This window comes from Scomber scombrus, chromosome 19 (genome assembly GCF_963691925.1).
Source record: "Scomber scombrus chromosome 19, fScoSco1.1, whole genome shotgun sequence".
NCBI lineage: Eukaryota > Metazoa > Chordata > Actinopteri > Scombriformes > Scombridae > Scomber > Scomber scombrus.
The window spans coordinates 6,610,336-6,636,934 of NC_084988.1; the positions used below are offsets into that span (position 1 = coordinate 6,610,336).

General features: G+C 40.2%; 1 protein-coding gene across 1 annotated transcript in view; it reads right to left on the minus strand.

Moving 5' to 3' along the window:
• Nucleotides 1-24,641, minus strand: part of trim9 (tripartite motif containing 9) — a 42,994-nt gene extending 18,353 nt beyond the window's left edge. Inside the window, exons 1-3 of the mRNA XM_062439935.1 lie at nucleotides 23,697-24,641; nucleotides 8,625-8,720; nucleotides 6,193-6,315 (exon numbers count right to left, since the gene is read on the minus strand). Of these exons, the coding sequence (XP_062295919.1) occupies nucleotides 6,193-6,315; nucleotides 8,625-8,720; nucleotides 23,697-24,533 (1,056 nt within the window). The 5' untranslated portion in view covers nucleotides 24,534-24,641. The remainder of the gene's footprint in view (nucleotides 1-6,192; nucleotides 6,316-8,624; nucleotides 8,721-23,696) is intronic.
• Between the last annotated feature and the right edge of the window lie 1,958 nt (nucleotides 24,642-26,599).

The following is a 26,599-nucleotide window of genomic DNA, read 5'->3' on the forward strand; positions in this document are numbered from 1 at the left end:
CTTGTAAGATACTGTGGCTGCAGTCTCCGAACCGGTCCCTTTACAGCAGCAGCAGCAGCAGCAGCAGCATACAGGCCAGTATACAAAGCAGTAAGGACACTGGTATAAAATTTGTAACAGTTAGACACTAAGAAAGTGCCTGGAGGTGATTTAATGATAATATATAATGCAGAAGAACAAGATAATACAATGCAAAGTGAAGGTTAAAGAGCAGAGGGAGGTGAATGAGGAAAGTGAAAGATGTTGGGAAGCTAATGAGGAAAAGATAAAGATGAGAGGGTGAAAAGGAGGTTAAGAAAAGGGTGGAAGAAGAAGAGAAAGTAGGAGGAGAGAAAAGGGGAACACAGGAGGGATTGTGGCAGGAAACATTAAATTAAACAGAAGAAGAAGAAGAGAAAAAAAAGAAAAATGAAGAAAAGGGATTAGAAACGCCTTCTGCTTCGTCTTGTATGTATGACGGTTAAAGAAAGTGACAAGTGCTACTTCTACCGACACTCAGCTGTCAGCGCAGATCAAGACGCCGCCTGCTCGGGATTAATGTGTCGCTTAGTCAGAACGACGCAAGAAAAAGGCAGAGGAGCTTTACCTGCTTGATGCAAGAAGGAGAAGAAGAAGAAATCCACCAGTGCAAAGAGTAAGGGTCAGATTGGCAGATAAAAGGCTATAAATAAGAACTATTTTCTATCTTTTAGTTGTTTTTTCAATTAATTATTTTATGGTTTTGTCTATAAGGTGTCACAGTAGGTAACATCTTTTAAATTTCTTGTTTGTTTTGACCAAAATGTCAAAAAAAAAAACCAAAGATACTCAGCTAATAATTACATAAATGCAGCAATTCTTCGTATCTGAGAAGCTGGAGCCAGTGAATGATTTGGATTTTTGTTTGATAGGTTACTACAGTTGTTTTTCATTCATCTTCCATCAATTTAGGGCTGCAACTAATGATTATTTTCATTATCGATTAATTGATTAGTTGTTTGGTCTATGAAATGTCAATAAAAGATAAAAAATGTCACATCACTGTTTCCCAAAGCCAAAGACGCAACCTAAAATGTTGTTTTGTCCCCATCACAGATATTCAGTTTACTATCATAGAGGATATAAAGAAACCTGACAAGCTGGAAGCAGATGATTTTGGCATTTTTCCTTTAAATAAAATCCCTCAAAACAATTAATTGATTATTAAAACAGTTGAGGATCCCAAAATAAAATATACTGGGAAATACTGTGTCGATACTGGATTCAACAGCAGCCTTAATATTTAATGTTCAGCCAACCGAACCCACTGACAAACAGTCCCTGCTGCAGATCTCGCTGCAGCAATGAAACTGTCGTTCGGTGAGAGAACGATTCATTCGATATCTGCCTCCAGTGTTTTTTTATACTTCCTGAGTTCATCTGTGTGCTGCTGTACAATCTAAACTCTTCCTTATGTTTGAGTGCTCGAGGACTCTGGGGAGCAGGGATCCCCTGGAGAAAAGGTACTGGAGGAGGAGTCAACATGGAGAACAACTGCACTGATAGTGAAAAACTACAGCGGAAATAAAAATAGGCTCTGTGTGAATGTGCTCATTAAAATGACCCGGGCCAAATGTGCAAGGGGCAAGGCAGCCGGTGGCGAACTTTGCAGCGAGCGTTAAAAGATGCAGGATGACTTAGTTTCAGATTCACTTTGTTTTGCTCTAATCAGCCTTCATCCGTTCAGAGCTCAGATCTCGCAGATGAAATACAGCGAAAGGGACCGACAACAGAGGCGACGAGCCCCGGTTTGATCATCTTTAATACGTTCTCTACACAACATTAAAGGACCATTCTGGTGTTTTCTGATCCCTCCATCAAAAATAAATCTGTAGAGGTTTGAAACGTGCTTGGGAAAAGGTTAATTTAAATACATTTATTGGTTTGTCAAAGAGAGTCGTTAAAACATCAGGGACTGTGATCAGTGCTCAGTGCTTGTGGGAAGTAGGGCTGCAAGTAACGATTTCCTTCATTATCGAATTGATCTGACCTGTTGATCTGTTATTTTCTATGGTAATCGATTATGAGTTTGGTCTATAAAATGTCAGAAAATGGTGAAAAAAGCTCAAGATGATGTCCTCTTACCAATAGTAAACGAGAAAATATTCACATTTGAGAAACTGCAACCAGAGAATTTTGACGCTTTTTTCTTTAAAATGACTGAACATGATTAATCAATTATCAAAATACTCAACAACTAACCAATTAACTGATTAATTGTTGCAGCACTAGTGAGAAGCACTAACAGTTACTTCAGTTTGCTGCAGAACGGCAACTTTTCAAAGCAAGAAATGTCAAAATTCAACATCCAGTTTGTGAATCCTAAACTGCACACAAAAACAAAGTCCTCGCTCTTCATGACAAAAAAGGACTCTGACTAAAAAGAAGCTTTACAAAATGCTCACTGTGATGGATTATGTATTAAACAAGTCTTTTTGTAAGCTGGTTTTCATACCGACTGACTCCTACTGACATAAAGTGAAAAGAATAGCTGCCAAGAAGAAAGGAAATCTGCCCAAAAACTTGCAGTTGTTAGTTAATTAAAGGCTTGAAACATGATCATTTAATCTTTGAACCAGTTTGTAGCTGCTAGTGAGTATGTCATCAGTCATGTATTTGGGGAAACTGGGGTTTATCATGACCTGAAGAGTTTACATGGTGCATTCACATTCACATGGTTGTTTTGAAGGCTGATTCTGATCTATTTCAGACTAAATATATTTCAATTTTACAACAAAAACAAGGTCTTTTGTTTTTCTGTTGGTCTCTCTGTCACCAACTGTCCAATAAAGGCAAAAAAAGCCCCAAAAATTATATACAAAAATAACTTAAGTTATCAAAAGGCCACTTAAAAATACTAATAATCAGAGAATGCTTCTGGAGATGACGTTACCTTACTAATTTTATACTTTTTTATACTCTGATGAAGGGATGTGACAGTTGAACTATACACTATACACTATACATATCTATTATATCTTATTCCTCTATATTTGTTTGTTTTTCTTAATGTTTTTCTTTCAGCCCTGACTATGAAGAAGCAAACACTGCTGTACCATCTGGATGTTTGAGTGAGTTGACGCTTATATAACCGCTCAGTGTGACACTTCTGAAATCTAAACAAACACACGGGTCAGTTCTCCTGATGTGCTGGGTGTCAAAAAAAAAAGAAAAAAGAAAAAAAAGAACCTGACTCATGTTATGAAGGACTACTTCTCGCCTCCGCATCTTCAAACAACAAGCTCGACATGTCCTCCTGGTCACCATGGCGACCGGGCTTTGGCGTCAGCAGCCAGGACCAGAGGAGAGCAGCATGAAGCTCTGTAGGAGACAGAGAGTCAGCTACAGCAGATAAACAGGATTTTAATTGATTTGATATTTTCTGTGGTTTTTATGGTTTCTCGGCACAAAATGAGCTTCGTGCAACTGCATCAGCAGGATTAATTAGGGCACTTAGTTATTTTCTTAATTGGACACGTATAAAATGCATAGCTGGCGTTTTGTTTTATGCAACAATCTGCTTTTCATATGCAAATAAATCCTATCTGAGATGCTACATCTGGAATATACACAAAGGACTACATTATAATCAGGAGTGCATTGAGAAATGTGTCTCATTCAATTAAGGCTGCAGGATGACCTACGCCACCGAGCCACATGCTAATGAAGCAGAAAGCATCCCATTGACTGCCCATGTCAGGGGGGCTCCAATTACTGGAGCTGCACTCCAGAAAACAAGCAGAGTCTCTGGTGATCTCTCCCTCCCCCCCTTTCCTCTGCCTCATACCTAAAGTGAGCTCCAGGAGCAAATGAAAAATAAAGAACATGTGAAACGGGGAGACATTTCTTGCATCAGCGACTCCATGGGAAACTCCTGTGTGATGGAAACTGTGTCCTTGAGTGAGCAGCACAGATTCACAGTTTCACATGAGAGATCTACACTGAAAACACAAAGAATCAGATCTATCATGGAGAAATGTGTCTTTCTCGCATTAAGATTCAGTGAACAACACATGGAGGCGCCGACCTGTTGGCTGACAGACGGGATCAGATGTGCGCTGCCTGAGGCACATTAAAATTCCTCCGTCTTGGAGGTGTGAATGTGTCCAATGTGCCCCTCACCACCTCATAACCATCCATCATTAACTGAACATATTTTGCATTTTAAAGGACTGGTGTGCAAAATTTAGACTAGTGGTGAGGTTGCAGATTGCACCCTCCACTTCCATTTTGTAAGAGAACCTACAGTGGCTTCAAAACCCAGGCTCTGCAGGTTTAGTCTAAATAAATAACCACAGCACCAGTGTTGACCTGCAGGTGTAAACATGTCACTGTGCAACATCTACAAGCAAAGACAGAAAGGAAAAGCCATTGTGATACTGACAGGTGTGAAACCTGCAGGCAACAAATGTCACTGCACTTCCTAAATTTCTATAGTTCCTACATGTGTGAGGTTTTTAAATTTTACAATTATAACCTTCAAAATGTGAACGTTTTGCCAAGTGGATCTTATTTATTTTTATTGTGCAGATTGTCCTACTGGTCACTCTGCAGGGGGAAAGAGGATGGCTTTAACCAGATTTATTTATTCAAAGGGAAAGAAAACTTGGGATGGAAAGGCCAAATTAAAACATTTTTTTAAAATGATCAAAATAGTTCTGTCTCTGGCTCAGAATATTAGAACAATTTGCAAATCCTTTGACCTCATCTCTATAGATGATGAACACAAGTTAGCTGCTCTTGTCAGGTGGTCAGATGCATTGTTAAGTTCGGGTCATAGGTGCTTAGGAAGACATAAATTAATTAAATAACAAAAACCTGCAAAAGCTAACATTCAATGTTTTACATCCTCTGCTGTATCTGTGGATTTTCTGTTTTATTGTTTAATATCTACTGGACTGACTAGACTGTCACAATAATATCCCATTGTTATTAATTACATTAAGCTGGTAAACAGGTGGTAAACCTAAAAAAAAAAAAACAGCTATTTAAAACTGCACATTGCCTGCAGGTGGTGTCAAGCTTTAGCAGCTATTCACTTCCTTTCCTCTAGGTGGCAGAGTTAGAGCTTCCCTGATGATCGGCACTTAACTTGAATGAAATTCATTATAAAGAGACTACCACTTTTGAAAAATGCAAATATGGAGGAAAAAAGTGTGTGTGTGTGTGTGCGTGTGTGTATTGCATATTATTCGCATGTTGCCTTGTATTTCTCAAACCACCTACGTACATGTGTGAAACCTCGATTCTACAGACCGTCCAAGCGTGAAATTGGATGCTGTACAGCACAAATGTATCTCTCCCTCCTCCTCCTCCTCCTCCTGTCAACTCCATCTCTCACTTTTGTCCTTCATTCAATGTGTTGCTAACGGTTTAAAAGGACAATGTGACAATTAATGCATCTGAAATAACTGAAATCCAGTTGCATTTGTCATTTATCTTTACTAAATCTTTACCATTACCTACACACAACCACAACAAGAAATATGCTTCTTTGCAGGTTGTATAATTTTACATTTTGAGTAACTTGCAGTGAATAAATCTTCCAAACTAATTTAAAATGCCTTTGGGAAGAAATACAAGCCTCATATTACTTATGCATATTCAGCCCATTTAGGTACAGATAACACATTTGACATTAAAGCCAACTGTTTTAAAGTGCTATCATTAATATTAAGACTGATTTCTTTCCTTCCAGGCAGCAGCTGCTTTCAGTTCACGTCAGTAACATCAGAACAAAAGTGATTTTCGTACCCATGAGGGAGCTGGCAGTTCCCACTGTTTCCTCTATAAACTCAAAATGAACTTACAGACATTTAGAAACTCGCCTGGAATCAGTACTTCACATATCACAATTTGCTAAATTTATTTTTGACAAGATGTTATCATTGCAGGAAATGTCATTGTTTGGAAAACTGGTTCTCCTTGTTTTTGGTGATGAAGCTCTCCAATTTAAAATGTCAGATTCATCACTTTAATAGCAGACTTCTAATGCAAAAAGAGATAAATTCATATTATCCTTTTGCTTTTTGTTTGCCTTTTTGCTTTGATATTCTGCTAATACCTCAGAGGAGAGTTTTGAAAGCAGTGCTAGCTTCATCTGACTCATACAGATTTTGTTTTTTGACTGCTAAGTGTACCCAGGTGTGTCTTCTCATAGCCACACTTACTCACCTTCAGCTTGTGTTCGTGCTCTTTGTTAACTCGAGACAGCAGCTGAGCCTTGCGCCGGTTCAGAGCGTCGATGAGGGCGTCGCACTGCGCCACCAAACAGGCCTCGAACTCCACTCCGTTCTCCTAAAGGATAAACACACAGAAGCAGGAAAATCACAACAAGTAGTGTTGCAACTAACAGTTTTTTTCTTGATGAATCGACTTACTGTGTGGTCTAAAACATGTCTTGGAAGGTGTTTTCCTTCTAATGTTACAGTCAAAAACCCGAAGAAATTTAATATAAAATCATGTAAACAATACATTTTTCCAGCATTTTTGCTAGAAAATTACTTGAATGATTAATTAATAAACATTTTTAGTTGGTCGTTGCAGCTCTAGTAAAATAAAATATACATTAAATATATAGGTTTTCAACTGAATCTGACTAGGAAATATACAATAATTTAACAGCAGGATTAACAGGAGCAATAGTTTATTTAATTTTGATCCATCTTCAAAAATAAATAAATAAATCATAGAAGCTTCTTGAAAAAAACTCATTTATATTCACGTCTACTCTAGTTGCTTGCATCAGACCAGGTGGGTGGATAAAATGATCCTGAAGCTTCAGCATCACGTGGATAATGAATAATATGTTCACAATTACACATACATCGTCTCCTGCATCTCCCACCTAGATATCTGAGGGTCTCCCTGCAGTGTCAGCCCATTGAGTGACGATAATCAACGAGGGCATCTAATCCCACCTTCCCCCTCTAATCACCCTCTTAAACTGACTGCAGCTTTGTCTCCACACACACAGCAGAAGCTCCTAAGCATCTGAATCTATTTCTGGTCAATATATTGTACTTAACTACACGTGACACCGCTTACTGCCACTGAGGGAAAATCACCACTCATGTCAATATAATTGCTCACACAAATTTAAAAAAAATTGTCTCCAGATTGAAAACTGCAGTACAAAATGTTCTGCTGTTACTATGGCGATGCAGTTTTATTGAATTTAACGGCCTTTATTGACTCCAGGTTTCTTTACATCCTGACAGTGTATGACCAAAACACTGTCAACACATGAAACAATTTTCAACATAAATATATTCTTAAAATGCCATTTTAGAGTTTATTATGCTACACATGGAAGAGTCCAGTATTTAAATATTCCAGTTTAATGTTTGATGTGAAAATTACTGCAAAGAGGGTTTTGATCCAGTGTCGAGGTGTAAGTCAGAACTGAATGAAGCATACAGTAGCTCAACTTCTACTCTCTCTGTAGAGGCTCCTTTACACTGTGTGATTTATAGCTGGAAGTTGGCTTGAATTGCGAGAAAAGAGGTGGTAAAATCCTTGGTCATCAATCTAAACTGGTGCTCCTAAGATCGCACTGAGAAACACGTTTGCCAAAGACAGCCTGAGACTCACAGAGTCAGACATTTAGGACCAAATTCTTGCAATGTGACCGCTGCTAAGACCCAATTAAGTCTACAAACCAACCAATCTGAATATGACATAAAATAACACGTTTGAGAGAAAACATACTTCTTCTCCTTAACATGTCAGAAAATAAAATGATTGAGGTGAAACAAAAACAAATTTGTGTATTTTCAGCTTTCAATCTGACATCCTTATATTTATTTTGTGCAGTCTAACACAGATTGTGACAAGATTTTATTACAGGCTTCTCTCTCACAATGTGAAACACAATGCATTAAACATACACCATCATTGTTGTCTAAATGTGCCTTAAATGAACTTTGGTGTCTTACTGACTTAATTTTCAACAGGTCCATAGAAACAACCGTTGTTGTTGTTGTCACATAGTCTAAACCAGGGATTATAAAATGTTAACAACTTAATACAATAAGCCTTTTTATCTCTGTTGATCACATGCTGTGGTGGACAGTCTCGGATAACAGAGAGCCAACACACATCAACTGTGTATTACTAATAGGATTGAAGTATTTGATAGATAGATTTTATTGTCACCAAATTGTTTCCACAGTGTATTTTGTGTTGTAAGTGCTGCCAGAACATACATAGATACATACAAAAATATAACTGGATGAACCAACAAGAGCATACTATACATAACATTCATTCAATACATGCTGACTAATAGACTTATAAATACTGCAGCTGGTCTAATGATTAGTAGGAAATTGAATTTAAAACTGCTGTAGCAAAACATCTGCTAAAACATGCTTTTTTCCATCTAACTGTGCTATGTATATGACCGGATGCACATATCTGGATACATTTGGGAAAACCAGCCGTTGTCTGCATGTGTGTGTATGTGTGTGTATGTGTGTGTGTGTGTATGTGTGTGTGTGTGTGTGTGTGTGTGTGTGTGTGTGTGTGTGTGTGTGTGTGTGTGTGTGTGTGTGTGTGTGTGTGTGTGTGTGTGTGTGTGTGTGTGTGTGAGTGTGTTAGGGTACCTGGATGTGCTGCACTGTGTTTCTCAGCTGGATCAAGAACTCCTTGGCCTCTGTGGCTCGGTCTGACAGGCCATTGAGAGCCTGAGACAGCTGACCCTGTGGAGATCAGAGAAAGAAAGAGAGAGAGAGAGAGAGAGAGAAAGAGAGAGAGAGAGGGGGGACATCAGATCAGAGATACAGTGGCAGTACTGCTGATAATGTGTTGTTTTCACTTGTTTTCACTGTATTCAACCAGAGTCTAGTACAGTTTTATAGACTGACCCAACATGTTTCCAACATTTTCAAGAATTTCGCAACTCTATCTCTTTGAGGTGATCAAACAAGTGGTGGAAAATGATGCCATTATACTTTACATATACAATATACCGTGGCTCAGAGGTAGAGCATGTCCTCCACTAATAAGATCGATGGTTCAATCCATTCAGCGCGCTTGGTGAAGTGTACTTTGACAAGATACTGAACCCCAAATTGCTCCTGAAGGCTGTGCCATCAATGTATGAATGTGTGTGTGAATGGATGAATGTTGGCAGGTAGTGTAAATCACTTTGAGTTGTTGAAAGGTGCTATAAATGTAAATGCAGTCCATTTACATGAAAAGGGAATAGTATCTTTTCCATGTTATTAGCACATATCTCTTTTCTTCCGTTCTGATATCTAATGCTAAAAACATTTTTTTAAATCCTGTTTCAAAATCTTTTTCCTTTCCTGTAAATGTCCATTTTTAATCTCATCTGGACTCAGGGCATATCGTCAACTTCTCTAATCACATAAAAACTGCAGGTCTAACCCACTGATTAGCACTGGCAGGAGTAATATAAAGTGCATATTAACATCACTGGGCTTAATGCTCGAGATAAAATCCGATCCCTTTTTGTTCTGACCCTTCACATTACTTTGTACGTGGAGACTTATGTCAGTTTGTAGTTTTTAACTCCCACATAATTTCGCTCTTGACATTAAATTCCACCCCAACATCCTGTTTCATGCAGAAATACGTCAGTTGATGGTACATTAAATACAATCTAAAAACAACTTCATTGGACCTTTAACATTGACAGGAAAGTCACATGGAGGCAGACCAGCATGAAAGTATTTTAGGGCCATTGCATGTGAGGCCTAATTAGCTTTCACCCTGCATGTGAAAATATTCAAACTTCAGTTTTGCTGATTTTTTTTTCTTTTTTTTTTTTTTAAAACAGTGCACGGTTTGATATAACTACAATGTACAGCAGCCAATTTAAAAACTGCTTTTCACAGCTGCTGAGAAGCTGATATTTTGAAGTTTTCACCCAAGAGACTAAGCCTTATTCTGAGCTTTATTCTCACACTCAACTGACATTTCCAACTAAAACTAAGTTGATTAATGAACAATGAAGTCCCTTAACTGTTGCATGGGTTTATTGTCAGTTAATGGCCTCTAGGCATAAAGAGTTGAACGCGCTGCATGTGACGGGAAATGCCATCGCTTTAGATGTGTGTGCGATGACACACAAATGCTTCTGTTTGGATAGTAGGAAGAATTTGAAAAAAAACGGGGTGTTCATGTATGTGAAGCGTGGTTGTGTGAACAAGGAGGTGACGGAGCGAGAGGACGCGGCCTGACCCTGTGGGAACCTCGTTTGGTTGAGTGAGCAGGACAACGGCCAAGTTGTGGAGCTTATTGTCTCCTGGGAGGAAAAGAGGGTACTGGGCGTTATCGAACCAAAGAAGAAAAATCACTTCACCTCCGGAAGAGAGCAATAAAACCTGCAACTAGCTGATACAGTGAAAAACTCAGTGAAAACAACACATCATACACATTTCCCCCCTTTGTGTCAACCCAGCGACTGGCATCTGACGTTAAACTGGTCAAATGGGAATCTGTCTGCGTGGGCCGACAGCTGACCTTTGACCTCGGCGTTTGGGAAACCATGACAGCTGCTGCTAACATGAGTCTACTGCACCGAGGGACGGACTGAGCTGGTAACAGCTGAGCAAATCCTGAAATGTAAACTTTCCAGGTCTGTCAAGGACTTCAAGAAACTTCCTCTTTGTTAGGTTGGGACTCATATTTCAACGTCTCAAGAGACTAAGAAGAATGATACGACAAGAGGCGTACGTTTCCTCCCATCTTAGTCAACAGGACATCTCACAACCGTATAACAGATTTCCATTAAATTCAATTAAAAGTAACTTAATTTAAATATTAGGAACTTCATTTGTGTAAAAGACATAATGGGACAAACAACAAACACAAATTAGGTAACACACAAGTGCGGTTTAAAACAGTTTAAGATGTCCACCAATAGGTTTAAATGTGCTTTAAAATGTCCACACATAAATAGTAATAAATAAGGTCAAACCACAAGGTAGCTCAGGCATTAATGTGTCTGACGAAAAAAGGAAAAAGGTTGACATGGCCCCACTGGTCTTGAATGGAAGTGAACTGTATTTGCAGCCTCAAGGTAGGTGGCTGGATTGGTTGTGTAATGTGTGCGTGGTGTCCGAGGCTATTTGTGTACGCCTTTCTTTTTAGTCCGTCTGCTGTCGATGATGCTTAATGGTTCTTGGTCCAGTCCAATGATTTCTCCGCTCATTCTGATGCATTTTGTTGAGAGGATTAAGGTGGGTGTTACTCAAAGCACCAAACTGGTCTGTTTTGTAGAATGAATAAAGCAGCCGGTAGAACTGACTGGTGAACCTTGTGTTTACGGAGTTTTCTCAGAAAGAAGAGGCACTGCTGACATTTGGAGATGATGATGTCACTGTTAGGTTTGAAGGTGAGTTTAACGTCAATCGTGGTGCCGAGGTATTTGTATGCCACCGCTCTCTCTATGGCCTGACCATTGACCTTCAGTGTAGGGAGGGTGAACTGTCCATGATAGAAGTCAATGACCAGCTCCTTGGTCTCGGAGGCATTGAGGTTAGGACTTGAAATTGCCTCTGAACTTGGTGAAACTGCATTTTCATATTATGCACCTTGGGCTTTGTAAGGATTTACAAGATAAACGTCCTACCTTCATATCAGGCATGAAGGTCAGGTGTTATCTTTCTCCCTCAGATCCTATTTTATTCTCTCTGTATTTCACAGTAGACTAACTTCCTGTTAGCTCTCTGCTAACTTGAATGCGGATAAAATAATTTAATCATGCAGCTCCTCTAGACTTTCCAAATGTAATCAAACCTAATGGATCAAATTCTGATAGTGAAATGAGTCATTTATCCATCGTTTTACAGATGCAATAGCTACAGCGGAGGTTATGACGTAAGAACAGTGTTTTTGTATTTACTCTCACTGCCAGAAGGGGAAGACACTTATTTTTATTTTACCTGAGAGGATACACATTTCAATAGATGACACTTCCTTGACTGGTCGAGAAAAAAAGGATTAGGACATCAAACTGAAGCTGAATTCAAATCCAAATGAGTAAAAACAAAAGTGCACAGTACAGTATGCTCCTTGCCTCCTTATATGTTTCAGAGATGGGACTCTGAAATCAATAAGCTCCATTTCACCTGGATCACTGAGCAGCCACTGTCGTTTTAAGATGCTGCCAATCATACTCAAACCAACCACAACATTCATTCAGACTCAGGTGGTTTCATTAACCATCAGACAGGTCACTTACTCTGTCCTAAATCTGAGCTTGTTTTCTCATTTTCCTCTCTCTCTATCTTATTCTCCTTCTCTGTCCTGCTGCGATACAGTAATGGACGTTGAGGGAGCTCCCGCCTCGCCTTGCTGCAGTTAACAGGCAGCGTGCGTTCAGTGACAGAGCAGATGAAATGAAAAGCACTTGATTGTCTGGAGGCGTTTTTCCACAGCGTCTGTTCGAGAGCCTGCAGAGCTCAGTCCTCAAAACCAGGTCAGAACGTGCCATGAAAGTAGAGGCTGTTTTATTTCTACACAGCTTACGGCGACTTCCTGTGTCGTAAAGGAACAGTGGCAAGGCCAGTAGGTCGACATTTGGAAAGACAGACTTCGGTGACAATTGGGATCAAGACCATGATGGGACTGAGACCAAAGCTTCACAGTTTGAGATCTGGAAATGAAGGGTCTGAAATTGACTGTTTGCTTAGAGCAGTTCCCTTACTGTTGCTACACCTGTCGAGCTTTCTGTTCTCTTACAAGGTGGCATATTTACCTCCCAAAATTCTCAGTAGTTTCTATAACAATAGTCTTCACTTACACACAGAAAACAAAAACAAGCTTCTCATTTCTAGCTGAGTTCAGCAGCTCTGCTTGGCTATCGTTGGCTAATTGGCACGTGTCTGAACTCCATCTACAGCCACCTTTTAATGTTTTCCTGTTAATTTGATTTCAAACAACAACCCTGTAAAACATATACAGTACATGATGGGTATATGATAGCATGCTAAAAGACTGAGGCTAAGGCAACATGTTCAAGTCAAGAAATGAATCATCTTCAGCTGGCACGTAAATAAAGAGCAGTATTTTTCATATCATGCTGAGAAAGTTAGTTAACCTTTTACATTGAAAGCACATTTGAAGGGGATCTTTTAATAGTCAGTATGAACAGGAGGAATGACCAATAGTGAAGAACACCTGTTTCACTGTTCATGTGGACACCTGACTGCTGTTTCTGTTTGAATGAACCTATCCTTCAAGAGATGATGAATTTGTGGTCAACACGATGAAACTTCCATCATTTCCAGAGTGATAGATGAGAACTATTAACGATAACTTATCATGCATGATATTTACATCTCATCATACTTGGATTTGCATTTTCATTCGCCATGGGGATAGATTTCACTGCCACAGCATGATTCATGCTCTTGTAATTTTAGCTCTTGTTGTAACTCGTACGTACAGCATCCTCAGAGAGCATGTTTTTTGTTTTTTGGGTTGTTTTTTTTTAAAGTTTCAGCTCCACAATTCTCCTTTTACATTAATGCAATGTGACTTCAAGTTGCCTCCAGGGATAAAATGTTCAGGGACAGTTGAAATAAAAGCATCATGCAACATTTGGGTGGAGAAGAGGATGCAGGAATGTTTGGAATGAGCTCCGATTTGGGTTTCACGCAGGGTTTGGTGGTTGTGGTGGGGGGGCTTAGGATGTCCCTGCTATTTGGGAGCACTAATCATCTCAGTAATTAAGCCGAGTGGGAACACGTGCTAGGCATGAATAATTCACCAGCAGCTCTGGGGCCATTCTGTGTGTTTCATTTTCTCTCCGCGCTTGACTGAAGTAGCCAATCTGTCACTGGAAAGCGTGGATGTCAGAGAGGCGTCAGAGCCAATTTGGATTAAAGCCTCCACTAGGAAGTGGGAAGAGCAAGTACAGGAGAAGGTGTAATGCTAGCGCTAAGCTCTAAGTCACTGCAAAGGAAAAGTTTGCCTCTTTGAGCTAATTAAAAAAACACATACATCCACAAAATGTTCCAGATAGCTTCCGAGTTCCCATAACCTACTTTCAAAAAGCCGTGTTATCTCTCAGAGAAAATTTAAGTGCCCTGTTCTCGCTCAGAGCTTCGGGGTTAGGTACTTTCTCGTTCTTTAAACAGGCTCTTTAGGCTCATTTTAATCCTCCGTGTAATACACAATCATGTGGTTACACACTGTAAACAGACGTAAACTGAGTAAAGGTCAACTCTGGTTAACAAACACAACAAACAAACAAAAAAACACACTTTCACTAAATCCCTGAAGTGGAAGAAAAGTGCAAATTAATGTAATTTTCCATTGCTTGATTAATGATTGTGTTTCCCCCCTACAGTATCAGCAACCAGAGACTCTAACATGAAAGGTTGCGGTTGTTTACACGAACAGCCGCAGTCCTAAGAGAATACAGTTTGAAATATTAAGCAGGCGACTTGATATTTACTGTCTTGCGAACTTTGCTGTTGTTAAAAAATTAAGTTTTTACATTTTTCCAGCACGTTGGAAGAGTTAAGATTCGGCCAGATTGTGTTTAACAAGATCCCACATGAAACCATCTTCCACAAGAAGAACTTAAGTGGCTGGCGCATTATTCATCGCTTATATCTGCTGTCATCAATAATGCACAAGATGTCGTTAGCTATCCACACACACACACACACACAAAAAAAAGCGAAACTACAATAATAAGAATGAGGGCTTTGAAAAAAATGAATAGTTTCTTCATCGGAGAAATAGAGTCCTTATTTGATGGACACCTGGGACAGCGCGGCAGGAAATGGGTCAGAAGTGATCTATTCTTGTCAGCGCTGCATTTATCTGGCAAGGGCGACGTCTTCTCGCAGATGATCAAGTCCGCCTACCTGCTGATCTAGTTTGAAAGTGTCACAGAGATGACACCTGGTCTGAGAGTGACTGAGATGAGTCTTGACAGCAGTTACACCTGTGGATGAGGAAGAGGGAGGGATGTTTTCCTGTCAGGTGCTTTGATACTTCTGTCTTTCACTAGATAACATCTCTTGGTAATTGAGGATCATCTACTCTATATAGTTTCTGTTCTTTTGGAAATAAAGTCCCACTCCACTCAAAAACATGTTTTTCTTCTTGTTCCTTCAGTTGGATGTTTGAGATTCACTGTGCAGAATGATGTTTGTGCAGAGTTTGACACCAGAAGTTTGTTTTGACATTGCTCTGCTGAAGGAAGAAAGTTTCTGTGCTCGCCTTAAATCTTAGTTTACGGTGTGCACCTACGAGCAGGATTTGTGACATCACAACTAGTCTGGAAGCCAGTCGTGGTCCCGTATGAAAGTTACACAAGTTTGATGTGGAAACTCCAGTGCACAAACACTGAGAAAGGACTTTAAAGTGAAGTAGGAGACATCTTGTGTCCAGCAATTAAGCTTTTGAATCAAAAATATTTGCATATTCACAGATTCTGATGCCATTTCTAAGAGGTAACTTTTCTTGTGGAAAAAAGTCTGTATTAGACACTAATTATTATTCAAAGCAGAGTACTTTTAAAAATGTTACATGTCTGGAGGGGATTTTCACACGTTAGCAGCACATATCTATAAATCCTGTAATCTTAATCTCCTCTTTATTCATGCAGCATCTTTCAGAAATCCTCCAGATGTTTTTTGTCTCAAACCTCATGTGCAAACTGATATTAGAGGATCTGTGTTTTTTTTTTCTTCGAAAACAATGTCAAATCTAAACAAACTGCGATACTAGTAGTGATGGACATGAGATTCCTGATTCAGACACATTAATGTGTGGACTAAAGCCAGATGAGAAAAGCTAAAAAATACAAACAATCCCAGCAGGAGTCACATTAATAACGGGAGAAAGGAGGTGCTGCTTATGTCATGTATCTGCGTGCCATGTGACAGCACACAGAGTTGCAATATGAATAGCAGCAGAGGTTATCCTTTTTAAGCTCTACTTTCATGACTTAGTGGTGCAAAGTGCAGACAATGCAATTTGTTTTGGGCTCACGAGGCTTGGACGCATGTATTTTCATGGCCAGAGGCATGAAGTGCACCTGTGGTGCCGCTGGAAACCGGTTGGGATTAAGGGCAACGCACCATCAAGTGTAATAGGGAGACAAATCAGCCATGACAAATCAAATCACCACTTCAGGTAATTGCTACCACTGAACTATGTAAGCAACAGTGCTCGAAAAGGTGTCCAAACATGAGAAATTGACTGAGAAGACGGGCACCTTTTTTCCTCCTTTGTTCATTATTCTCAATTAAGGCTGCAACAAACAATTATTTTCATTATTGATTATTCTGTGTATAATTTTCTCCATTAATTATTAAGTCTATAAAATGTAAGATAATAGTAATAATTCACAGTTTCACATTGTCATCTTTAAATATTCAGTGTTCATTTACATAAAACACAAAGTAGAAAATCTTCACATTTGAGATGTTGTATCCAGCAAAAAATTGGTATTTCAAGAAATGACTTGAATTATTTATTGATTATCAAAATAGTTGCAGATTACTTTCCTGTCCATTGACTAAATCGATTGATCGACTAATGATTGCAACTCTATTCTCAATATTGGAGCATTTCAGGGCACATGATCATACTTACACCATCACTTACAGTACCAAAAACAGAAAACTAGGAGCATTTTTATTCTCTTTTGGCTAAAATGGAGGCGATCTATGGTTTAACTGGGATTCAGTGCAGCTGTTTATATCCTGTAAAGCATTTATACTGTTTCTATGGTAACATATAACTTAATGATGAGATGTAGCAGTGATTACAACAGAGATCAAACTGTAACTGTAGGTGTCTTGATATACAATTTTAATGATCACCTGCCAGCCAACCAGATACATCTCAGTGCATTCTTGACCTTCTTAAAATATCATGGAATTGAATATAAATGTAAAAACTAAGTTATAAGAAAGCTCCCTTTTCCTCTTTTAAAGTTTATAAAGTTTGTGTCTGAACTTTCTGATCCAATGAGGTTTGATTTAACCAATAAGACTGCTTCTTACTCCAGTGAATCTCCGTTTGAATTAAGTCTAATTTGCTTGTTTTTGAAGGATCTTGGTAGTTTTGAAGATAACGAGGCAGAGACACTGGGACAGACTGAAGATAATTACATCCATTTTCAAAGTGACTTAATGATCAAAACAGCAACATTGATGGTGATTATACTGTTGATAATTTTGGTGGGGATGATTTTGAAAACGAGGTCAGTACAAGCTTTAACCTGTCCAGAGTCTCCGTTACCCAGATTTCAGGTTGAGCTCACTTTCTTACGCAACTGGTGTCCTCGTTTAAAGTGGGCTGACTGTGTTATTGCAGCATAATAAATGATTCTGTTTTAAAAATGTAGCAAAGCTCCTAAAAATTTGACAACTTGTTTTTTTTTGGGGGTCGGGAATCAAATTTGTATAGAGGGAGAAAGGGAAATAAAAGTACTTTCTTTCTTTCCCAGTTGAGCCACAAAGGAAAACTGGCACGCTTGAGTTTTGAGACATTAATGTTTCTCCAGTTCTCCGCCTGGAGCAAGTTGAAATATTCAGCCGGTCTGTGTTCCCATTCAGAAAAGTTGTATGAAATATGTCAAAACAAAAATACCTTCAGTACATAGGCAATGCTTTCTGTGTGGACTCAAGCAGAGTGGACATGAAATATTCTGTTAACTTTTTGACTCATTTACCCAAACAATGAGATATTCAAGCTGCCTCTCTTTATCCTGCTCTGTCTCTGTTTCGCTTCCTCTCTGCGGGCATTCTGGGTCATTCTGTCGCTCTCTCGTTTTCCCATTCGTTATCTCCCTCTTTCATTAACATTTACACAGCTAATCTCTTTACATGGCAGCTCGAAGGGTAAATATCATCCAGCCCGTAATAGAGCATCAACCTAAACGGCTTCGAGACATCCAAGTCACCCCGCTGTGAAATTTCATTCTCTGTAGACTTCAGTCCTGCCTTTTGTCCTCCTCCTCATCCCCATATCAGTGAATCACAATCTGCTCTCCTGAACAATTGAACAGCCATGTCATCTATCTGCACGCACTCTCACTGTCTTAAAAAAAGAAGCAGACGTATTGTACTTAAAGATTTAGTCCACAGAATCGCCACGGGCCGCTTTATTGGCTTGTCATAAACAATGTAAGACTCAGGAGAGAGAAGACGAGGACAGAAGGAAGAGAAGAAAAAGCACTCAACACATGACTCATGACTTTATGTCTTGGAGAACAGCAGGATGATGTCACCAGATTATTATATGATATTTTTACCAACAGACGCTATAAAAACCAATCAGCACACAGTACGTGATGGGTGACTCTATACATAGTCAGTGGAAAGACGCAAGTAGATGCAAATTGACGTGGGGCTTTATGGATCTGGTGGGAAAAGAGTCAAGATTTGGGGGAAATAACAGCATTAACATCAAGTTCCTGGTGAGTTGTGAGTCCAGTCAGAGGCTGAAATGAACACAAACACACAGGAACACTCCCACAGGTGAGGCCCGTTGTTAGCAGGCTGCTAATGTACAGTTGGTACATTGGCTGCTTGGGGCGAATGAACACAAAAGGCTCAGCGGCTCTCTGCTATCATATCCGCTTCATAAATAAAGAGAAATTCTAAAATATACTTTCAGCCTGTCAATTAGGACTATCTGTCCATCACAAGCCTACGTTAAAGAATATGTTGCAAGACCATAAAATAACATTGTTTTCTGTGACAGTAAAGTAGGGCCTGACTGATACTGGATTTTTCCCAAATGTGGTTACCAAACACAATATGTAATGGAGGCTGTGGTATTTTACAGTTTAAAAATAAACTTAATTTCTATAAAAATGACATCATTGCTCTAAAACAGTTAACTTCACAGGGAATTAAATAGGTATACTGTATATTAAACTTGAATGAGGAAAAATGATTAAAATAAACATAAAATGGCCTATATATAAAAAAAAAAAATCAGCATATGTGGGATGATATAAACACAGATACCGATATAACTGTAATAGGCCAATATCCGCCAATAATATCGGTTGACTAATATATCGGTTGGGCTCTACTGTAAACATTACTTTAACATAACTGCAGCGTTTTGGTACATCCAGCAGACATGGAGCAACATTAGCATTCATTTAAAGCCTTGTTTCTGCCACCTGATGAACCTAAGTCTGATATTCACTATCCTTTCAGCTTTGTTTTGGTCTCCATTAACTCTTGAGGGAAATATCTGGCTCTTTATGCTCTACTATATTCACCAGCTAGCTCCTAACTCTGTGTGTCAGCTGTTTGTTGTTCGACAGGTAGTTTATTGCCAGTTTCTAGAGGGTTTTCTGTGCAGAAAACAGCTGCCTACCACAGCAGGAAATGAGATGAGAGTGAAGCAAAACAGTAAAGTTGAAAGACAGAACCGATGTTGGGTGGGGGTGTTTGTCTACGACCTTAGTGGCACAGCACATTTCTTCTCTTTAGTAATGAAGTTCATAAATTTTCAGTATAGGACAGTTTCCTGCTGGTTGTTATCTGGATGTCATAAATGTTGTGCAGCCACAAAGCAGATCGGCTGAGGACACAATAGGTCCAGACTGACAGTCCGCCTCATTATTATCAGACAGGAGTTAAGCAGGAGAGAAGCACAGGGATCCCGCCGAGTTAAGACTTTTCCTTCGATCCCGCTGAGCTCAGGCAGAGTTGCGGGTAGCCCACCCAGACATGAATCAACTGCTGCTGACAACATCGGCCTCAGGATTGAGATGAGACTTTTAAAATTCGTCCTAGTACCTGCTCTGTCTGTCCTCATTAAACTTGGTTTTTGGGGCATCTTGAATGAGAGCTTGCAGAGCATCCATCTGTGCTAACTTCGTGTCAGGGTGTGCAGGCTGTCTGTTTATGTCAGGGGGGCTCAAGATCAAACACATGGTGACATTAAAGAGCAGCACATGTGCACACTAGGAAAGAAAAATTCCTTAAATCACTTGTGAATTCCTCAAATTACTCACTTCTACAGCCTCCTTCTGCTTGCGTGCAGAGCTCAAAGGGAGATTTGCAGGGTCGTCCAGGTTAAAATCTCCTCTGCCATCTCTGATTTATCTCTCCTCTTGTGGCAAGAGGGCAAATGACTAATTTTCTGCTACAATCTGCTACTTATTTTCTGCACACCCACGCATCTTCTTGTACATAAGCTTCCACTGTATCTGATTAATCACCTTTAATTGCCACTACACACACTGAGGCGACAGAGCGTGACCTAGATAGCGTTCGGGGTCCTGCGCGACCTCTTATGACATCCATGAAGAGACGAAGAGAATTAACACTGACGTTGCCCCTTTACTCTTTTTAATGTGATTTACGGAGATTAACGCAGAAATTCTGTCACTGCATAAAACCTTCTGACACAAATCTGAAGAGGCAGACGAGTGCTGGACTAACCACACTGTACAGCTCCTAAATTTCTGCTCGTCTTTTGTGACTGAAATTGACTTTGGAGACATGAAATTGATTGCCATTGTGGTTTAGACATGGTCACGCAGTCAAAATCAGGGAGGGGGGTTGTGGGCGGGAGTTGTCGGAGATAACGCATGCTGGTTTTTATTGCTTAGTAGACCAGCAGATAAGTTGTGCGAGCAAATGGCAGAGTAGGAGCATGAAGAGTAGGAGTAATGATCTGAAGCGGCGTTCGTTTTATTACACATGGGCACACATTAAAGTCACTGACATGCTGAGACACGCACACATGTAGAAGAGGAGGGGAATGCTGAAAAGCATCTGGGATGGATTCCTCGTGGGGTCCGGTATCTTAGAGACCTCTGCTGCTCTGCGCAACATCAAGGGGGATTTGGTTGCCATGGCGGCAGGAGGTTCAACTCTTTCTCCACAAAGAGAGAAATGTTTCACAGAGATAGAGAGAGCACAGTTTGTCCCAACGTACCAAGACGGCGATGATGATACAGATTAAAGACCTTGAACAAAATCCCAGAAGAAGAGATTTTATTAAATGATAAAAGATGGTGCAGCACAAAATGTTTAGCTCTAAAATGTAAATGCTGCAGGTGTTGAGTTAAGATATGAGCATGGTTCAAGTTTCTGAGTGTAATACTTAATGTATCGGCATTAGGCAGAAGCCAAATAACTTTGATCAGTTTGGATATGAAGGAAGAGAAAGATGTTTATGCTTGTGATGGTTTTACATTAACAAAGGACATGTTGCTACTAGTATATGAAAAGTGACAGACGCTCAGCTCATCTGAGTATTTTAGCACCATTCAGCTCATTGTTTTGGTGTCACAACCACAACTCTACTGTTTTTGTTCACTCTCAACCTTGTTTAAGCCAAAAATCTCCCATTGTACGCTACTTGCACAGCAACAAATGGCAGACAGACAAAGTTTGCAACTAGCTGGAGAACGTAGTGAAGCATTTAAAGATTTAAAGATGCAAAGGTCAAGAAAATCAACATCAAAACAGAGATAGGTGGATTGGTAAAAATCCATCGAAAATACTGAATGTACAGTCATCTATGAACAATGGTGATTGTAGGAATGAGCAGGGTAAAAAAGCATAATATCTTAAAAAACAAACACATTTTACTCCTATAATGTAAATATTACTGCAAAATGAAGAACTCTTTTCTCTATTTAATATCTTTACAACTTGAACATGTTTGGCTTCTAAACCATTTGTCACTAGGGCTGTCTAATATATCGATATCGTGATGTGGTATATGTGTGTTTCCTTGTCCTGGTTTTAAAGGCTGCATTACAGTAAAGTGATGTAATTTACCTGTTCTATCATTTGCATTTACCCACTTAGTCATTATATCCACATTACTGATGATTATTTATCAGAAATCAATCAGATGCATCTCAGTGTGTAAATATTTTGTGTAAACATCAACAGTCAACCCTACAATATTGTAGGAATATAGATATCGAGGTCAAATATATCATGATACTTGATTTTGTCCACATTGCTCAGCCCTTTTTGTCACATAAATCAATTTGAAAATGACATCTTGGGTTCAACTGTGATGGTACAAGAACATTTGGCGTGACTGAATGATCAGATTTCATCAATCATTTCATTATCTGAGCTTCCTCACAGTACAGTGTGAGTACGCTGAAGTGAAAGTGACACGTGAGGAACTGTATCTGCAGGACATGGAATAGCTTCTCATTTTTTTCCCTGATGAGCAGTATGAGGAACACCCCGAAGCTCCAAAAACATGCCCATTCCCAACTCTGCCAGCTCCGAGCTCTGAGCCATCTGTCATTGCTCTATAGGCAACAGCTTCAGATGACAGGTCAGAAATAAGCAGGTGCCACGATGCAAGCCAAACACAGGGGCCACAGGCTGGTTATTGGCATAAATATTCCTGGTACCACTGATTGGTTTCTAAAAATATACTCCTTCTGCCCTTTTTCCCCCATTCTAGATCCAAGATGAAGATGAAGCAGGAAAGGGTCGCCAACTTTTCAAGTGATGGCAATTTGATGTGAGTGAAATGCTCGACCCCCACTGATTTTTCCATCAATTTTACAATTGCCTCATGCATCTGAGGTGACACACTATCACGCCACCATCTACAGAAGATGATGGGACTGGAGGTGTGTTTAATGGCTGTTTTGGATTCAATTCTGACTTTAAATGACAGGGAATGTATCTTTAGCTGTAGGGAAACAAAGCTGTGTGTTTTTTTGTGTGTGTTTTGTGCACAAAAGCTCAACACATTCACCATTTTTGCTTTTTTTGCATAGAAACCAGGAGACACCATTACTACACATCACTCTTCCTGTGTGCATGTGTGTGGGTGTGTGAGTATGAGAGAGCTTCTATATCCAGCTCTACATCCTCCTTCTGCACTGGGAGCTGGAGTGTGGAGGTGAGGGTTACTGGTGCGGAGGCGTATAGATAAACTCAGCTGTGCCTTCTGAAGCACAGAGCCTCCCTGCCCACAACAACTCGGTGTCCAAAATAGCATCTCAATCCACACCAAAGGCCCGCATCTGTGCATCACTGGTGGGTCTTACTAAAGCATAGCTCCAATATTAGCCGTGCCTAATGATCTTGGGTCGCCTGTGAGCTCTCAATGCAACACAGATGAAGTGGAACATATATATAGGGGGAAAGGAATCCTCTGTGTGGAGGCTCAGGAGACAAATGGTCAAGAGCTGAAATCCCTGCCAAAATCTCTGAGCAACTTACAAGAGCAAGTTCGTCATTTAAAGACAAACACACAGGAGAGCAGATTGTGATAGGGGCTGTTTCTTGTTGATAAAGGAGGCCTGCTGCTTCTGGTTGTCCACTCGTGAGCAGAATTTAAAACAGAGCTGCCTCCTGACAGCTTTTGCGCACCAAAAGACACCAGAGTTCCCTGTTTTGGAGACGTGCGCATTTCTTTTCTTTGCCCCGTGAATTAAGTGAATGAAATGTGCGCTGGAGAGGAAATTCATTCATATATGTGGTGCGTTGCACAGCATTAATTTAAATCCAGTGTGACAGTATAAACATTCCCAAAGCAGCCTTTATCTACAGGATGTTAAGCGGAGCTGACAACGCAGCGCAAATGATTTTCAAGGCGTACTTGTTGCTCAGCTCAGAGGATGATGAATCATGGTGAATCAAACAGGCAACACACACATAATACGAATTCAAACAGCGCACAAAGATTTTGCAGCTTAATATTTTTTACGCACGTACCTTGTGCAGTTTCCACATTGCGCCCAGAGCTTTGACTTCATGTGTGCCGTGTTTGCCCTCTTCCAAACACTGATAACACACGGGCATCTTACACTGCACACAGTACATGCTTAGATTCTCCAGTTCGTGCTCTGTGCATGTGGAGATTTTACGTGGACTCGTTCGGCGACTTATCCGCCCCTGCGCAGGGGGTACCAGGCGATGCTTGGCGAGGGGACCGCGGGGAGGATGGCACCGTAGACGGCACGGGTCGCAGTAGAAGACGTCGCACTGCTCGCACATCACGGTGGCCTCTTTCGGACTCTTCTCGCAGAGCTGACATTTGAGAGCTGCCGCTTTGCTCTGTTGGTACCTGTCCACAACACCCTCCAACACCCGGTTCTTGGGGAATCCGCGAAGCCCCCGGTCGTCCAAGATGAGACTGCGGTGACACTGCGGGCAAGTGATGCAGGAGTTGCGGGGGATCGGAGGTAAGGAGCCGGGCTGTGGGAGGAGATGCTGTTGCGGGGGAGGCTGGGGGACAGTCGGGGGGAAAACACGCACCCCGTTTGGCGATTTTTGGCAAGGGGTGGTCGGAGTGCTGACGAAGCCCCCATAAGAGCCATAACCACTGTCCGCCTCGCTGTACAAACTCATTTTATCCAAATCCAGATAATCATAATCGGATACGCCGGATCCGGAGGCACGGCTGCTCTGTGGAGATTCTGCGTCGGGGGTTTGCACAAGAATATTCCGAGCACAAGCCAGGCAAATGTTGTGGGAGCACGGCAGTATGATGGGCTCCCGGTAGAAAGAGCCGCAAACAGGGCATTTTAACTCTTCCTCCATTTCATCCATGGCTGCTATAGTGCGGTGAGAGATTCCTCTGTGGCGCGTAAAACACAAACAGGAGAAGTTGCAGCAGAGCCTCGGTTGATTAGTGTGCGCTGTTTGTGCGTAAACGCTGCTCCAGTCGGGTCCTACTGCGATGACTGCAAGTGCAACCTTGACCAAAGCAAAGGCATCAGCATCGAGGAGGCAGACTCACAGATACGACACACTCTTCACCAATAGACACACAGCATCACCTCAGCCCGGGTTATCATTGGCTAACCAGTGGACCCCAAACAACCATTGGATGACTCGTCTGTCAGTGTGGAGTGGGTCTGCTAATGAGCTTTACAGCGAGATACAACAACAGATACTGTGTCTGTAGACATTTAACTTAACGTGCAACACCAACTTAATTGTTCAGGGGATTATAAAGAAAACAATGCGAGACTTTAGTCTTACATTGAATAGAGAATAAATTATGGTGCCAATGCAGACACGCAGGAATATTAGATTAACTGCACATTCTTCGTTCCTATGGTGCTTTGAGAACAACAAAACCAAAGAAAATATTGTGTTTCGTTGGAGGATACTCTCTTAATCCGATTAGTCTAGAGGTGGGAGGTGAGTAGCAACCACAAAGTAAACATATTCAGTTACAAATCCTGCATTTAAACGGATACGGGAGAAAACATGCATTTAATTAGCCTATCAAAAGCATCCATGACACTGAATGCCCCCTTTCAGAGTATAACATTATTGTATATGATATTATTGGATTGTTGTTAGTGATGCATTCATGTGTAGGTTGTTGTAGCTGCACTTATAAACTACTCCTGGGGGGTTAAATTGTGATGTTTTATAGGCTTATCACATGCCCTCAAAGGCAAATCTTAAAGAGCAAATTAGCTTCTGTCATTACTACTGAATATATTGATTTTCTTCTTTGATTAATCAATTAACACTTTTGTCAATAGAATGTCAACAAATAATGAAAAATGTCCATCACAAGCTCCAATGAGGTGACAATCTTCCATCCATCTTCCATCCAATTATGATCAATTCACAATATACAGCAGGGGAAAGCAGAAATCCTCATATCTGAAAAGCTGGAAAATGATCGAATTTATTAATTGTAATTATAAAGCAGTGAAAACAAATAAAGCGTCTAAAGCAAAAAGTGCAATATTTTCCATTGATTTAAGGGTTAGTGTTAGTTCATTATCTATCCAGAGAGACCTGGTCAAGAGAGCAGCAATAACAGTGTTAGATCAATAAATACAAACAACATAAACAGTATAAAACAACTGTCACACACAAACGAAATAAACACGATATCCAGTTGTATGCAAATGTGGTGGAATAGAATAATTCAGTAGAGAAAAGTGGAAATATTCAAATGAAGTACAAGGATCTGAAAACTGTTCATTACAATTCATTAATGTGCTTAGTTACTTTCCTCAAGAGCTGAAATGATTAGTTAATTAATTGAGCTATTATTTTTTTTAATTGGTTTTGTACATTTTTATGCAAAAAGTCTGGTTTCCACTTCTCAAATGTGCAGATTTCATGCTTTTCTTTGTTTAAAATGACAGTAAACTACCAATCTTTGAGTTTTGGAGTGTTGATGAGACAAAACACGACTTCTAAAGACTTCAACTTCTAAGTCTGTAGAATCATAACAACCATTTTTCACTATTTTCTGACATGACCAAATAATTAATCAACTATTTGAGTAAATAAAAGGCAGATTAATCAATAATGAATATAAGATGCAGCTCTATTCTCCATCGTAGGTTTTATCTCACTGACAAGAACAGGAAATATTATTTTAAACAGCTTAATCCAGGATCTGCATGAGCCCCCAAACAGCCCTCATAGCTGCTTCTCAGAGTAACCTCACAGGATTTTGGTTGTTTGTTAGTTGAAAATCTTCTTCTCTCAGCTGCCAACAGAGCAAAGATCGCTCCTGAGGGGGAGACTGAAAACATGGAAACTGACACCTTGTGAGATAAGATAAAGAAGCAACAGCTCTTCACTGCACTCAAAAGAGGTTTTCTTTCAGTACTCAGAGCCTCTCCATTTCTACAGCC